This window comes from Heptranchias perlo, chromosome 10, assembly GCF_035084215.1.
Source record: "Heptranchias perlo isolate sHepPer1 chromosome 10, sHepPer1.hap1, whole genome shotgun sequence".
Taxonomy (NCBI): domain Eukaryota; kingdom Metazoa; phylum Chordata; class Chondrichthyes; order Hexanchiformes; family Hexanchidae; genus Heptranchias; species Heptranchias perlo.
The window spans coordinates 26104199-26121248 of record NC_090334.1 but is presented as its reverse complement, the minus strand read 5'-3'; the positions used below and the strand labels follow the sequence as shown (position 1 = coordinate 26121248).

General features: G+C 41.5%; 1 protein-coding gene across 1 annotated transcript; it reads left to right on the top strand.

Moving 5' to 3' along the window:
- Positions 1–7964: 7964 nt before the first annotated feature.
- On the top strand, positions 7965–9697 carry chrm5b (cholinergic receptor, muscarinic 5b). The gene has a single exon (XM_067992169.1). The coding sequence runs from the start codon at positions 8102–8104 to the stop codon at positions 9695–9697; it is 1596 nt and encodes a 531-aa protein (XP_067848270.1). The 5' UTR covers positions 7965–8101.
- Positions 9698–17050: the final 7353 nt, after the last annotated feature.

Here is a 17050-nt window from a genome sequence, read left to right as displayed (position 1 = left end):
TGCTACACACTGCAGCCACGGTGCGCCGGTGGTGAAGGGAGTGAATTTTTAGGGTGGTGGATGGGGTGCCAATCAAGCGGGCTGCTTTGCCCTGGATGGTGTCAAGCTTCTTGGGTGTTGTTGGAGCTGCACTCATCCAGGCAAGTGGAGAGTATTCCATCACACTCCTGACTTGTGCCTTGTAGATGGTGGAAAGGCTTTGGGGAGTCAGGAGATGAGTCACTCGCCACAGAATACCCAGCCTCTGACCTGCTGTGTAGCCACAGTATTTATGTGGCTGGTCCAGTTACGTTTCTGGTCAATGGTGACCCCAGGATGTTGATGGTGGGGGATTTGGCGATGGTATTGCCGTTGAATGTCAAGGGGAGGTGGTTAGATTCTCTCTTGTTGGAGATGGTCATTGCCTGGCACTTATCTGGCGCGAATGTTACTCGCCACTTATCAGCCCAAGCCTGGATGTTGTCAAGGTCTTGCTGCATGCGGGCACGGACTGCTTCATTATCTGAAGGGTTGCGAATGGAACTGAACACTGTGCAATCATCAGCGAACATCCCCATTTCTGACCTTATGATGGAGGGAAGGTCATTGATGAAGCAGCTGAAGATGGTTGGGCCTAGGACACTGCCCTGAGGAATTCCTGTAGCAATGTCCTGGGGCTGAGATGATTGGCCTCCAACGACCACGACCATCTTTGTGCTAGGTATGACTCCAGCCACTGGAGAGTTTTCCCCCTGATTCCCATTGACTTCAATTTTACTAGGGCTGCTTGGTGCCACAATCGGTCAAATGCTGCCTTGATGTCAAGGGCAGTCACTCTCACCTCACCTCTGGAATTCAGCTCTTTTGTCCATGTTTGGACCAAGGCTATAATGAGGTTTGGAGCTGAATGGTCCTGGCGGAACCCAAACTGAGCATGGGTGAGCAGTTTATTGGTGAGTAAGTGCCGCTTGATAGCACTGTTGACGACACCTTCCATCACTCTGCCGATAATTGAGAATAGACTGATGGGGCGGTAATTGGCCAGATTGGATTTGTCCTTTTTGTGGACAGGACATACCTGGGCAATTTTCCACATTGTCGGGTAGATGCCAGTGTTGTAGCTGTACTGGAACAGCTTGGCTAGAGGCGCAGCTAGTTCTGGAGCACAAGTCTTCAGCACTACAGCTGGGACGTTGTCGGGGCCCATAGCCTTTGCTGTATCCAGTGCACTCAGCCGTTTCTTGATGTCACGTGGAGTGAATCGAATTGGCTGAAGACTGGCTTCTGTAATGGTGGGGATATCGGGAAGAGGCCGAGATGGATCATCCACTTGGCACTTCTGGCTGAAGATGGTTGCAAACGCTTCAGCCTTGTCTTTGCACTCACATGCTGGACTCCGCCAGAGTCCCATTAGTTGTTTAATTGTCCACCACCATTCATGACTGGATGTGGCAGGACTGCAGAGCTTTGATCTGATCCGTTGGTTGTGGAATCACTTAGCTCTGTCTATAGCATGTTGCTTCCGCTGTTTATCATGTATGTAGTCCTGTGTTGTAGCTTCACCAGGTTGGCACCTCATTTTTAGGTACTGGTGCTGCTCCTGGCATGCTCTTCTACACTCCTCATTTTTAGGTACTGGTGCTGCTCCTGGCATGCTCTTCTACACTCCTCATTGAACCAGGGTTGATCCCCTGGCTTGTTGGTAATGGTAGAGTGAGGAATATGCCGGGCCATGAGGTTACAGATTGTGCTGGAATACAATTCTACTGCTGCTGATGACCCACAGCGCCTCATGGATGCCCAGTTTTGAGCTGCTAGATCTGTTCTGAATCTATCCCATTTAGCACGGTGGTAGTGCCACACAACAAGTTGGATGGTGTTCTCAGTGCAAAGACAGGACTTCGTCTCCACAAGGACTGTGCGGTGGTCACTCCTACCAATACTGTCATGGACAGATGCACCTGCAACAGGTAGATTGGTGACGACGAGGTCATGTCGGTTTTTCCCTCGTGTTGGTTCGCTTACCACCTGCTGCAGGCCCAGTCTGGCAGTTGTGTCCTTCAGGACTCGGCCAGCTCGGTCAGTAGTGGTGCTACCAAGCTACTCTTGGTAATGGACATTGAAGTCCCCCACCCAGAGTACATTCTGTGCCCTTGCTACCCTCAGTACTTCCTCCAAGTGGTGCTCAACATGGAGTAGGGCGGTAATCAGCAGGAGGTTTCCTTGCCCATGTTTGACCTGATGCCATGAGATTTCATGGGGTTCAGAGTCAATGTTGAGGACTCCCAGGGCCACTCCCTCCTGACTGTATATCACTGTACTGCCACCTCTGGTTGGTCTGTCCTGCTGGTCGGACAGGACATACCCAGGGATGGTGATGGAAGAGTCTGGGAAGTTGGCTGAAAGGTATGATTCTGTGGGTATGGCTATGTCAGGCTGTTGCTTGACTAGTCTGTGGGACAGCTCTCCCAATTTTGGCACAAGTCCCCAGATGTTAGTGAGGAGGACCTAGCAGGGTCGACTGGGCTTGGTGTTTTGCCTTTGTTGTGTCCGGTGCCTAGTGGTCTGATGCTGGGTGGTCCGTCCAGTTTTATTCTTATTATGACTTTTTTTAGCGAGATTGTACAACTGAGTGGCTTGCTGGGCCATTTCAGAGGGTAATTAAGAATCAACCACATTGCTGTGGGTCTGGAGTCATATATCGGCCAGACTGGGTAAGGACGGCAGGTTTCCTTCCCTTAAGGACATTCGTGAACCAGATGTTTTCGGGTTAGGGTTAGGGTTAGACTAGGCTTGTATTTCCTTGAGTATATTAGATTAAGGGGTGATCTAATTGAGATGTTTAAGATGATTAAAGGATTTGATAGGGTAGATCGCAAGAAACTTTTTCTGATGGTGGGGATGTCCAGATCAAGGGGGCATAACCTTAAAATTGGAATTCGGCTGTTCAAGGGTGATGTCAGGAAGCACTTCTTCACACAAAGGGTAGTGGAAATCTGTCCCCAGAAAGCTGTTGAGGCTAGGTCAATTAAATGTTTCAAAACTGAGATTGATAGATTTTTGTTAGGAAAGGGTATTAAGTGTCAGCAGCAAGGGGATCAGCACAGAGATACAGACTGAACGAAAATCAGCAGCATCCCTTTAAACAGTGAATGATCAGCACAGTACCAGATAGAGAGAGAGTGCAACAAATGATCAGTAAAGAGACACTGATAGAGGCAGCAACAACCCAGAACACAGAGTAATCAGCACAGAAATACAAATGCAGAACTAGTAGTAACCCTCAAATACAGGCGGGATTAGCACTCGGAGTCAGAGCCAGCAGCAATGGGATCAGTACACCGACACAGACAGAGAGCCAGCAGCAGGCCTTAAACACAGGAGGGATTAGTGGAGACACAGCTGGAGATCGAGCCAGAGCCAGCAGCAATGGGATCAGCACATACACAGACAGAGGTAGAGTCAGCAGCAACTTTTAAATACAGGACGGATTAACAAACTCAGAGGTAGAATCGGAGCTGGCAGCAATCCATAAACACAGCACGAATCAGTACGTGGACACAGATGGAGATAGAGCTAATAGAAAAGGGTAACAGAAGGGATCAGTACAGATACAGAGATGATGATAGAGCCAACAGCAACCCCAATCACAGGATGAGCAGAGAAGCACAGATAAAGCTAGCAGCAAACGACAAACACAGGAGGTAGTGATAATGATAGTAGGAATCCTTAAACATGGGAGTAAACAGCACAGAGATACAGATGGAGATAGAACCAGCAGTAATCCATAAACAGAGGAAACAGTACGGAAATACGGGTACAGTTAGAGCCAGGGGTAACCCTAAACATAGGAGGGATCAGCGCAGAGACACAGATAGAGATAGATTTGCACCAACCCATAAATACAGCAGGAATGAGTACATCGACACAGATGGAGATAGAGCCAACAGTAAATGGTAAACATAGGAGGGATCAGTGCAGCTAAACAGATGCAGATAGAGCTAACAGCAACCCCAAACAGAGGAGGGATCAGTACAGAGAAACAGATATAAAGAGCCAATAAACACAGGAAGTATCAGTACAGCACAGACACACATGGACAGAGTAATGGCAGCAACCTGAACACAGGCGAGATTTATACAGAGATACAGATACACTTAGAATCAGCAGCAACCCCAAACACAGGATTGGCAGCAGCAGAAATGAATGAAAAAGCTTGTATTTATATAGCCCCTTTCTGATCTCTGGACATCCCAAAGTGCTTCACAGCCAATTAAGTACTTTTGAAGTGCAGTCACTGTCATAGTGTAGGGAAATGCAGCAGTCAATTTGTACATAGTATGGTCCCACAAATAGCAATGAACTAAATAACCAGATAATCTGTTTTTTTATTGTGAATTTGGTTGAGAGGTAAATGTTAGCTAGGACATACGAGAACTCCCCTGCTCTTTGAATAATGCCATGAGATCTTTTATATTCACCTGAGAGGGCAGAGGGATCTCAGTTTAATGTCTCATCCACAAGCCAACACTTCCAACAGTGCACTCAACTCTCTGGAGTGGGACTTGAACTCATGACCTACTGGTTCAGAGTCATGAGTGCTACTACTGAGCTAAGGCTAACACTTAAACACAGGGAGGGGTCAGCACAGAGACACAGATGGAGATAGAGCCAACAGCAATTGGTAAATCTATGAGAGATCAGTACATTTATTGCACCATGGACCTTGGGAAAGCCAGCAACCCTATAAAAGTGGATGGTCCTATCTCACTGTTGACTTGTTGGAATGCCAAACTGGATTAATTCTCCAGCTCAGCAGAGAAGTGCATCAGTTACCCGACAATTATATGCCTGGATGGCACCCTAAGTAATATTACACAAATCCCCCATGGTTGTCTGAAATGTGACTTGGTGCCATAAATGTTGAGTGTGATCGTGACCTTTGTAGCCACAGACAGAGCTGACTGGGCATTAGACCATGGCTGCATATCTTCACCCATCTGGTGAAGGGCAATCTTCTAATACGCAACTCCTCGGTAAGGTCCTCATTGAACTGTATTGCCTGTATATTCTTTGGGGCAGGGGGGAAATATCTCACTCTCCTTTCCTCCATCTTCTGCTCTTACCCCATCTCCATGATAATGGCATACTCAGGCATGCTTATTGGGAATCCCATACCTGCTCTTGAGAAACTCTCTATGTGTGGGGGGTGGGGGTAAAATATCTTGGTGGCCCCACAAGCAGTCAGAAGCAAGTCCGATTCTGTCTAGGGTCAAAAAAAAATTGTTCCTGGCTGCAGTAAATGCTGATGAAACTTACAGCAGTCTTCAGGCGCAAAAGCTTCTCACTTCTGCCAGTCTCAGCTGATCCTGACAAAAGATTTCCCCTTACCTTCCCTTTCTAATTTACCCTTGTGATCATAACTTCTTGAAATTTGGGATGCCAGAACCACTGGCCCTCATTTTAATATATGTAAATCAGGTGGATGGGGATTGGACAAGCAGATAACAGGAACAGTCAAATTGTGATTATGAATTCGTGCTCATTGATTTTGGAGCGGAAATGGCTTCTGCCCCAATTTGCTGGCCAGTAAAAAAGACGCCCTGATTTTAGGCCTTAGCGACACTGAACGTGGTATGGATGTTCAGGGCCAGAGCCAGCAGCAACCCATAAGCACAGGAGGGATCAACACAGCACACCGAGCCTGATGTACAGATAAACAAGGCAGGAATCAGCACAGTACACAGAGTCAGAATGACCACCAACCTATTCACGGAGATGAAGCCACCAGCAACTCCTAGACGTGGAAAAAAAATTGCAGCACAGAGGGAGAGATAGGACCACAAGCAACCCGTAAATGGAGCAAGCAGCAAAGAGAGATCATCACAGCACACAGATCCACAAAAAGGGCTACCAGCAATCCATGAAACACAATACAAGGTATTAGCAGACATGGCCAGACACCAACAACCCATAAGCAAAGCCAGAGGGGCAGGCACCTGTTAACTACAAGGAGCAGCAGGGAGTTAACAACATACACAGCCAGAATCACCATTAACTCATAAACACAGGGTGTTACTACAACTATTGGGAAGATGGTAGGGTTGGCATTCTGGAAGGATTAAATCAAGTGGATTGAAAGGCCTTTTTCACCCAAGCCTAGCTTATGATTACCAAACAGAGCCAGAAGCACCAACAGCCCATAACAGGCAGCAACATCAAAATAGTTCACATTTTGAAATAAAAACTCAGCGACTTTCACTCTGCGATTTAATAGGTTCTGCCTCTATGTCATGGTTTTATAAACTTCAGCATTAATGAAAATTCTGTATCAAGAACACTGGTATTATTCTGAAGGTATCATTATGATTACTTTATGCATTTGTATTTGTGACATTGCACTGAATAAAAGTTATTTTTTTCTCTTTCAATTTTCATCTGTTTCATTTGTCTTAAAATTGGGGTAAATTCACATTCAACCATGCTGTATTTTGTTTGTGCAATGGTTTGTAAGACCATATAGTTATACTTTCTAGTTATCTACATTGTTGTGCACACATAGGTTATGTTACAAAAATTCTTTGTTACCAGAGGCAGCCGTCCATAAGCAGGGGTTGTCATGGAAGTTATCAAATGTCGAGGCATTGAGGTGTTTTTTCTCAAACTTGGAAGTGTTGCAAGAACAAAAAGCTTGGAAGATTTCTTAGATTTGGAGTGGCTGTTGTCCTTCTTGCCTCAGTTTGGTCTGGTTGACCCAGCAGGAAAAGGAATGGGCGGAGAAGATGGGCTGATGGACTAATAGGAAGAGAGTCCAGATGACTTGATAGTCTCCAAGCTTTAACCACAGCCTATGTATTACCTATTCATATTGACTTTGTTGCATCCTCCCTCCCATCATCCCACCATTGGCAGCCATGCCTTCAGCCACCTAGACCCAATGATCCCTCCATCTCCCTCTCCTCCTTTAAGACCTTCCTTCAAGATCACCTCTTTGACCAAGCTTTTGGTCACCCTTCTGAGTATTTCCAGCATTTTCTGTTTTTATTATATTATATAAAACTGTTATTTGGAGCTCAACACATTCCAGAAATGTTGCTGTGCCACAGATATTACAATAAAGTATTCGTCATAAACAGAATTGGGTCTGTGCCCAATGACGGATACCGATGCTACTAATCATTTAATAGTAAACATAACATTTACTGCTGTAGATTTGAAGGTGTTAACTATAATATGCACTTGGGTCTGTGGAGTTTTCTGTGATTAAGATCATATTAAGACAAAACATTATCAGTGCATTGTTTACCAAGGAAATTTAACACGAAGGCGAATATATTTATTCAAAATGTGAGGAAGGGAGCAATTCAAAGTATGTTTGGGTTTAGGATTGGCCACATTTTGTTGCAGGTGACTTTGTGCAACATAAACCCATTAGCAGGAATGAAACACCTTAAATAATACTCCTTTCACACCTCTCAATTAGCTAAAATCCAGTTATAATTGACCAAAATTCTGTGATCCAGTGCAGAGTACACAAAACAGGAATGTATTATCTCCATGAAAATGAAGATTTACCCATAAGGCTCTGTCTTATACAAGAGGAAGACCCAGGCTTAAAAAAGCATGTCCTTCCAAGTTAAAGAGGAGCTGTTCCTCAGGCAGCATGGTGCAGTGGACTTATTAATCATAGAAAACTCCACAGACCCAAATGCATATTATATTTAATACTTTCAAATCTACAGTAGTAAATGTTACATTTACTATTAAATGATTAGTAGCATTGGTATCCTTGAGCTGATACAGAAGAAGTGAAATGGAGAGATAGATTACAACAGGAAGATTAAATGCTACAAGTTGATCAAAATGATTGAACCACATCTTGGTTTATTTTGTGAAATTATAAGATTTTATACTGGTTGCTGGAAAACAAGGAAACAAATTTAGTCATCATTTTTCTTTTTCAGATGTACCAAAGAAACAAACAGGAAAGATACCTACAGATGAAATTACTCCATTATCATCCCAGGTTCACGTCATCTGTATTCGATTTCTCATCCGTCTCTGACAGAGTTAAGCCCATTGCTCATTGTTTACTATAGATATTACCCCAGTTCCTGAAATCATGGGATCTGATCTTTTTAAGAATACAACTCTTACTGGTAATATCTCCAATCAACAAGAAGGACACGACCTTTTAAAAGTAGTATCAATTGCCACTATTACTGCAATTGTAAGCTTTATAACAATAATAGGCAACATTTTAGTCATAGTGTCATTCAAAGTGAACTGCCAGCTTAAGACTGTGAACAATTATTACTTGTTAAGTCTGGCCTGTGCCGATTTAATCATTGGAGTGTTTTCAATGAATCTCTACACTTCTTATATACTAATGGGTTATTGGTCACTAGGAAATTTGACATGTGATCTGTGGCTGGCATTGGATTATGTAGCAAGTAATGCTTCTGTCATGAATTTGCTCCTTATAAGCTTTGACCGGTACTTCTCAATCACACGACCGTTGACCTATAGGGCTAAACGTACACGTAAAAGGGCTGGTATCATGATTGGACTTGCTTGGTTAATATCTTTGATATTATGGGCCCCAGCAATTTTATGTTGGCAGTATTTGGTTGGAGAAAGAACAGTTCCTCCAAGTGAATGTCAGATACAATTTTTGTCTGAGCCCATTATTACCTTTGGTACGGCAATAGCTGCTTTCTATATTCCTGTGTCGGTGATGACGATATTGTACTGCCGTATCTATAAAGAGACCGAAAGGCGCACTAAGGATCTGGCTGAACTTCAAGGATCAAATCTAGGGTCTGAAAATGAAGTTGCTTCTTCCAAAAAGACTCTGTTCAAGTCCTGCTTTGGTTGTGAAAGACGCAAGCTCCCTAACAGGGAAAGATGCCAAGTATCATGGTCTTCTTCAAACAGAAGCACAACTGTGACTCTAAGAACCACACCCACACAAAATGTCACAGATGAATGGTTAAAAAGCGACAAAATGGCTTCTTGTGCTAATTACCCACCATCAGAGGATGATGAAAAGCTTACCACAAAATCAGTCTACTCTGTGTCTTTTAAAGGACAGAATCAGAATGATGAGTGTACTCGTGAGGATGACACAAAGATGTCCTTGGAAAAACATCCTATAATAAACGATTATGAAAATCAAATCTATTTGGTGTCCCCCGTAAAAAAACAAATGGAGAAAGACAAAAAATATGTTTCCTACAAATGTAATAAATTGGCTGTTAAAAACGACAGTGTTTCATCAATTCCGGACACAAGTAATGGTTGCACACAAATAAAAACAACACCCTGCTCTTCTGCTGACCCAGAAGCCCCATTTATTAAAAATCTTGATCAAAATCTTAGAATTCAGATCACCAAGAGAAAACGGTTGGTTTTGATCAAAGAAAAAAAGGCAGCACAGACTCTTAGTGCTATCCTACTAGCTTTCATTATCACCTGGACACCTTACAATATCATGGTATTAGTCTCAACATTCTGTTCAAACTGTATACCACTGTCATTATGGCATCTTGGGTATTGGTTGTGCTATGTCAACAGCACAGTCAACCCCATGTGCTATGCTCTATGTAACAAAACATTTCGTAAGACTTTCAAAATGTTGTTGTTATTTCAATGGAAGGGGAAAAAAAATGAAGAAAAATTGTACTGCCACGATCAGTACTCAGCCACCAACAAGTAAGTTACACTATGTATACATGAGAGTAAAATGGATATTTAATTGGAATCATGCAATTGCTTTTATACTGCATATGTGATAGTAACACCTTGTGATAAATAGTTGTTCTCTTGCATATGTCAGAAGCAGAATTGAAATAATAACCTAAGTGGAACTACTTTCTCTGTGGATTAAAAAAAAGGAACAGTTCAGCAGGAATGAACACCAGCTGTTATCACAGCAAATCATGCCAATGAACTTGTGCTGAATTTTCTGCCATACCACTACTTCAAAGGGCATTCATGTTACACAGCTGATCTGGTGTGACATGCACCTCTTGCTGGTAATCAATGTTCATAAGTTTCCTACTTGACAAAATGACAAACACTTCACTATGTGAAGAGACAAAACTATTACAGTGTATGAAACCCAAACTCCAGTGCTAAAATTCTTTGTTACAAATCACGTAACAGTGGAATACATACATTATATAATTAGAATACTGTATAGGAAGTTGTTTATTTCACTTGTGCTGAGACCCCTTAATTTTTTTTGGCCATTTTTTTCCTCCTTTTCTCCTCTCATCCTTTCTTAAAGCACCAGTTGCTCAGTGCACAATCTTCAGCTGCAATATTGACTGAGTGTCAGCAGGCTACTAAACCTTTGGAGGGGAGGGGGTTGGGTAACATCCAAGGCAAGCTCAATACTAACCTCACCAAATGTCTGCATGCTCTTTCCAGCAGGGGTTACTGGATAATGATCAGGAATGGAAACCCTGGGTGATTTTTCCCTCCCCGTCAGCCTTGGCTTGGTGATAGCACTCTCACCTCTGAGTCAGAAGCTTATGATTCAAGTCCCACTCTGGAGGCTTGCACATATAATCCAGGCTGACACGTCAGTGCAATATTGAGAGAGTGCCGCACTGTCGGAAGTGCCGTCCTTCAGATGAGACATTAAACCGAGGCCCCATCTGCCCTCTCCAGTGGATGTAAAAGATTCCATGGCACTATTTGAAGAAGAGCAGGGGAATTCTCCCCGGTGTCCTGGCCAATGTTTATCTCTCAACTAACATCACTAAAAAAAGAGATTATCTCATCATTTATTTCATTGCTGTTTGTGGGAGCTTGATGTGTGCAAATTGGCTGTTGTGTTTCCTATATTACAACAGTGACTATATTTCAAAATACTCCATTGGCTGTAAAGCGCTTTGGGACATCCTGAGGTCATGAAAGGCGCTATATAAATCCAAGTTTTTATCTTTTTCTTTGTCCTTAACTCAGCGGTGTTAAATTCAATTGTAATATCCCTATTGCCACTCTGACTGGGATCAGGTAAATTAGCACAGACCAAGAATTGCACTTGGGACCTTCTGGTCTGGATAGTTGCATTACACATTATCTTTACCAACCAACTTGTCAGGGACACCTCTAAATGATGAACATTAGTCTCCTTACTTTTAGAATAAATATATTTTCTACATCATTTCATTATTGTTAAAATACACAGACAAGTAAAATAAGTTACAATGAAATGGATATATACAGGTATTAACTGTAAACACAATGCATTTCATCATTCTTGGTTACTGTAGTTTGTTTCATATCTCACAGTAAACTAAGTGCTAGTAAATGAAGGAAAGGGAAGTGTCAGATCATATAATTATATGATGGTACAGATGTAAGGAATTAAGGGTGTAGAAAGTATTTATCGAAAGTCACACACACTTGATTGGGAAAAAAAACATGGACAAGATTCAAAAATTACATGTATGACATTTCCAAAATATTGGTTAAAATTATTAAAATATATTGGTGACATTATACTTAACATAAAGACAAAAGTTTCCATATGCAGTATATTCAATATGAAAAGGGTTAATTATAAAAGTTTTTTTTAATTGCAAAATCTTATTTTATAATTAACAAAATGGATTATTTGTAATCATTAATAAAATCACAATGCACTGTGTTTAATGGCATACCAGCCTGGTCATTAACACACATCACAAAATGATGCAACATGGGCTCCCCTGATGCCCCACTTAGGGAATTCTTAATTATAACCACGCCATTCAGGATAAATGGTGATGGGAATGGATGCACCTGCTAGGAAGGAAGCAGAAAGGTGAGAAAAGTGGAGGCGAGTCAATATATGGGAAACGGATGCACCTTATATTTTAAAGGAAGCCTAGGAAGAGGCCTATGTTACCTGCCCATTGTCTACATCACAGAAAGGTTTATGGGTATAAACAGGAGAACTTAACAATAGGAGAGAAATTCCTCAAAAATGTTATTGATGGCGGGGATTAGTAACGATTATACAGGCACAAAAATAGTACAGTTTTTGGGCCCAACCTCCTCCTGAACTTAAGTGATCAAGTTTGGGGATTGAGTTGTGCAATGGGTTAGAACTCTGTTGATACAAGTATACGATCTGCCATAGACAACTTATATTCAGTGGCATGAGTCACTCCCGTAAGTGGACCCCATGCCTCTTACATGCTAAAATAGCCTCACATTGGCCAATATCTAATGATATGATAGCATAAACCAGAGGTGCAGCAATGTTAGCCCCTTGTGATTTGAACTGGATATTTGTGTGTTTTGCACATGTCCCCATGGGTCTCTCCAATCTTTTTGAAGGCAGATCAAGAAACATTTACCTGAGGAAGGAGGAAGTCTCCGAAAGCTTGTGAATTTAAAATAAAATTGCTGGACTATAACTTGGTGTTGTAAAATTGTTTACAATTGTCAACCCCAGTCCATCACCGGCATCTCCACATCAAGAAATATCTAGTAAGACATGGCCAAATACAAATTGCTAAGCTGCTTTATTTCACAGCAAGTGAGCATACAGAGTAATAGTTATGATCGGACTCACTTAATTCTATCAGTACAACTTGTCTTTGCATAATAATACAAATATAATAAATATGCTACACTTCCCCATATCAATGGATCATCTTGCTTGATTTAAACAAAATTACTCCTAACTACCTTCTTGCATTCTCCTTCTCAGCCTAGTGAAATGTTGCCCTCACTACCAGCATTTTCTGATTGACCTTCTGTGTCTCTGTCATTTTTTCAAATTATCCCATGTTCATAACCAAAAGGGAAGACCTGTTAGACCACTCCAACGAAGTATCCAAGACCAGAGACTTCCTAACACAACAACAGCAACAACTTGCATTTATATAGCACCTTTAATGTAGTAAAACATCCCAAAGCGCTTCACAGGAGCATTATCAAACAAAATTTGACACCGGGCCACATAAGGAGATATTAGGACAGGTGACCAAAATTCTCGATCAAAGTAGTAGATTTTCAGGAGCATCTTAAAGGAGTAGAGAAAAGTAAAGAGGCGAAGAGGTTTAGGGAGAGAATTCCAGAGCTTAGGGTCTAGGCAGCTGAAGACACGGCCGCCAATGATTACATGTATGACATTTCCAAAATATTGGTTAGAATTATTAAAATATATTGGTGACATTATACTAAACATAAAGACAAAAGTTTCCGCCAAGTAAGAGGTCTGAATTGGAGGAGCGCAGAGATGTAGGAGGGTTGTAGGGATGGAGGAGGTTACAGAGATAGGGAGGTGCAAAGCCACGGAGGAATTTGAAAAGGATGAGAATTTTAAAATCGAAGCATTGCTGGACTGGAAGTCAATGTAGGTCAGCGAGCACAGATGGGCAAACGGGACTTGGTGCAAGTTAGGATAAGGGCAGCAAAGTTTTGGATGAGCTCAAGTTTACGGAGGGCACAAGTTGGGAGTCTAGCTAGGAGATCATTGGAATAATCAAGTCTAGAGGTAACAAAGGCACGGATGAGGTTTTTAGCAGCTGATGAGATGAGGCAGGGGCAGAGACAGGCAATGTTTTGGAGGTGGAAGTAGGCAGTCTTGGTGATTCAGAGGATATGGAACCTGAAGCTCATCTCAGGGTCAAATAGGAATGTCAAGGTTGCAAACAGTCTGGTTCAGCCTCAGTCAGTGGCCAGGGAGAGGGATGGAGTCAGTGAATAGGGAACGGAGTTTATGGTGGGGACCGAAGACAATGGCTTTGATCTTCCTAATATTTAATTGGGAATATTAAATATTAACACATTGGGTACCAGGCGCTTACCGATTACTGAGTTGCTTATTGTTTACAGTCGTTGGGAAACAATATCAAAGTTTTAGCCACATTTTGTTTCAGTCGATTTTTTAAAAACACATGTGAATACACTTTGCTTTTAAAAAACAACATTCAAACGTAACTCTTTCTTCTAAATCCTTTCTGTGGAAAAATGGTCAAAAAATCCCAAAACGTGACAATTGTCCTTTCAGTTCTGAGACCCAGCTTCAAATTCAGCCCAGAGAAAGAAACAAAATTCTCTTAACTGTGTTGGCTAAATGCACTAAACAAGCTTAGATTGGGTAGTCCCAATCCAGTTCCTACTCAATATTGGGTCCACAGCACAAAACTCTTTGCAACTTAATAATTGGCAGTCTCTCAGGAAAGACATAAGGATGGCTGGTGTGCAATATGTAAAAGATCACATTGATACTATATGGGACAATCTCCCGAGACAGGGTTGTTGAGCTGCATAGAACAAGCTTTACTTTACATCTGGTCTGTATATGGACCTGTTTGATGTGTATAGATTAAGACTAGGTGCTAAAAGTACCATTTTACAGCACTGATAGCCTTCACTTTCATGAGCACAAAAAAATTAACTTGATATGATTAAGAACATATTTATAATACGCTCAGACAGTGCTTGACCATCCTGCTTGTAACTTAGTAAAAAGGTTGTTCGAAATCAAAGTGAAAATGAAATATAGCAACCTTTTTCCAATGTTCTGTTTTTACTCTTGATGGGGCAATTTCTTGCTCAAAACAAAGCACTTTTTGTTGTTACCATCAAGATTTTTGTTAATGTACAATTGATATTATGTTGATCGCTATCCTGAACCTTTTAACTGAATTCTCTAAGTTATAAATCATTTACATTTAGAGATGTAATCAAACTCAAGGTATTTTAGCGAAGCTATACTACAGAATAGAGTTTCAACATTCAGTCACCTTTCTTGCAAAGGCATCATTTTTATCCTATTCATGTTGTTTAAATGTTAGAATATAGTTTTTTTTCCCTGCAGAATGGCAGTGTTCTCCAATGCAACATCTAAGGATTTTGGGAATCAAAAGAAATAGGTATGTGCATATAAATATAAAAAGTCAGACCCAGGATTCTTGTGACTTATTTGATCAGTAGAAGTAGTGTCTGTGGTAAGTTTGTACTCTTCCAAATTTCTGCGTTCCTTTTACTTCCATGTTTTGTTTAAAGGCTCTGTGACTAAGTATGTTGACTGTGGTCTGCTTACATGCTAACTGTTGTTATAGTTGTTTAGGCCTAAAATGAAGTTTGCTGTTGAACTCCTAAATACTTGATTCATAATTTATATCTATTAATGTTAAACCCATTTGACAAATTGAATGAAAAGGTTTTATTAGTAAAATGTTGGCATTATAGGTGTTCAGCAAGTCTGTAAATGTTTGTACAATTAATGTATTGATTAAACTAATTATTTTGCCATAAATGTTTCATGATTCTTGCTAATAAAGCTGAGTTTTACAATCCTCCTAGTTCACGGCCATGTGTGCACAGTCCATGAGTAAAAAGTATTATCACAACTCATGCATTTGATCATTTAGATTAGAAAAGGTTAAAGAGCAATTTTATTGTTTTACTTTTCTCTTAATGGTGGCAACTCACATCAGCGTATAGTTCCAGAGTATTCTTTATCTTGTCCAAGTAGCCAATCTTCATGCAGAAGCCTGAACAGAGACCCAGCGGGCTATTCAACTGCAGGGCCATAACAGCTGAGCGTCATTTGTCTTCACCCAGTATCCACTTCCAGCTGTCAACGATTAGGAGCAGAATCCTCCCTATTTTTCCCCCTTTGACTAGCTTGGGAATGTACTGAAACTAATTGTAGTCCTCCCATTGCATAGGAGAGTTAGATGCCAGGAAAAATGTGCTGAGTTGGTAGGTCCTCCAGTTCTACCATAAAGTCTGTTTGATATGCCCAGCTGAGCAGCAGAGTGAGCATTGTAATCCGTTACCCCCCTAGAACTGTACAACACAGAAACAAGCTACTCAGCCCATCAAGCCGGTATCAGTGTTTTATCCACATCAGTCATCTACTCTAAACCCACTCTCCTGCTTGGAATTTGGAGAGGAAAGGGAGGATACAGATGGGGTGATACACTGCAAGGGCAGAGGGTTGAGGATGTTTTAGTGAGGAATGGTTGAAAGGTGGGGTGGCAGGGAAACAGTTCCTGACGAGAGGGAACCACTTACAATCTCAGCTAGCATGGGGTCCAAGAAGGGAAGCCGGGTGGTCAGCAGTTTAGTGGGAATGGGGTCAAAGGAGCTGAGGTAGATGAATGAGCTTGGAGAAGGCCTGGAGGGAGATGGAAGAGAAATTAGAGATAAATAGGGGTTCAGGGCTAGGGGACGGCCTGGAGGCAAGTTTGGCTTGCTCGGCCTAGGGAAAGGGGGAAAGCAGAAAAGGCAGCTGAACAGATGGTCCCAATCTTGGTGACAAAGAAGTCCAGAAGCTCCTCGCACAGTCAGTACAATGGGGCTGTTATGTAACATTAGCTAATCTTCACTGTACTTAATGAGTCATATAACGCAACCCTCACAGCACCATTTTTAGATGTAATATAATAGAATGTTGTGGCCACTCTTTTTAATAGCTGGACTGTAAATGTTGATCCGTTGCAGGGTAGTGATATTAATATTACCATTTAAGGCTATATTTGGATGACAAAACAGAGTTTTGCACTCCTTGGTCAACTCATGAAGCATACATTTATTATAGCCACAGCAATTCTTTATTTTTAAATAAATTTAAACAATCATTTTTAGTTTGAACTCAATTCTTCATCAGTATTTCTGTGTTCGATACAAGGATGCTTGACTATCAAAAGCATTCATTAAAAGTAAGAGTTACAGGCTATACCATTGAGAAGAATCAATTTCTCAAAGTAGGAAAAAATATCATTGTAGGAGCATATAGCCCTTTTCAAAGCAGCTCAGGTGTGCTTTTTAGCTTGCTTTATCTATAACTGGTGTGGTCAGTGGGTTTCACAATCAGTTTTTCCATTTGGGTACTAACATTTTTTAAAATGTTTTTGTGCTGGTGAATTTTGTACTCATTGACAGATATTTTCTTTTTCAATCCAGCATCACGTACTCTCTGGTCAGCTGGAAGTAAAGTTTACTCTGTTCAACAATATACCCGAACCCCGAAGTCAATCTGAACCCTTGACATTTCAGTTTTGGACATTGGACAGCATTGTGGCCTCTGAACAACACTGGGAATTAGGGG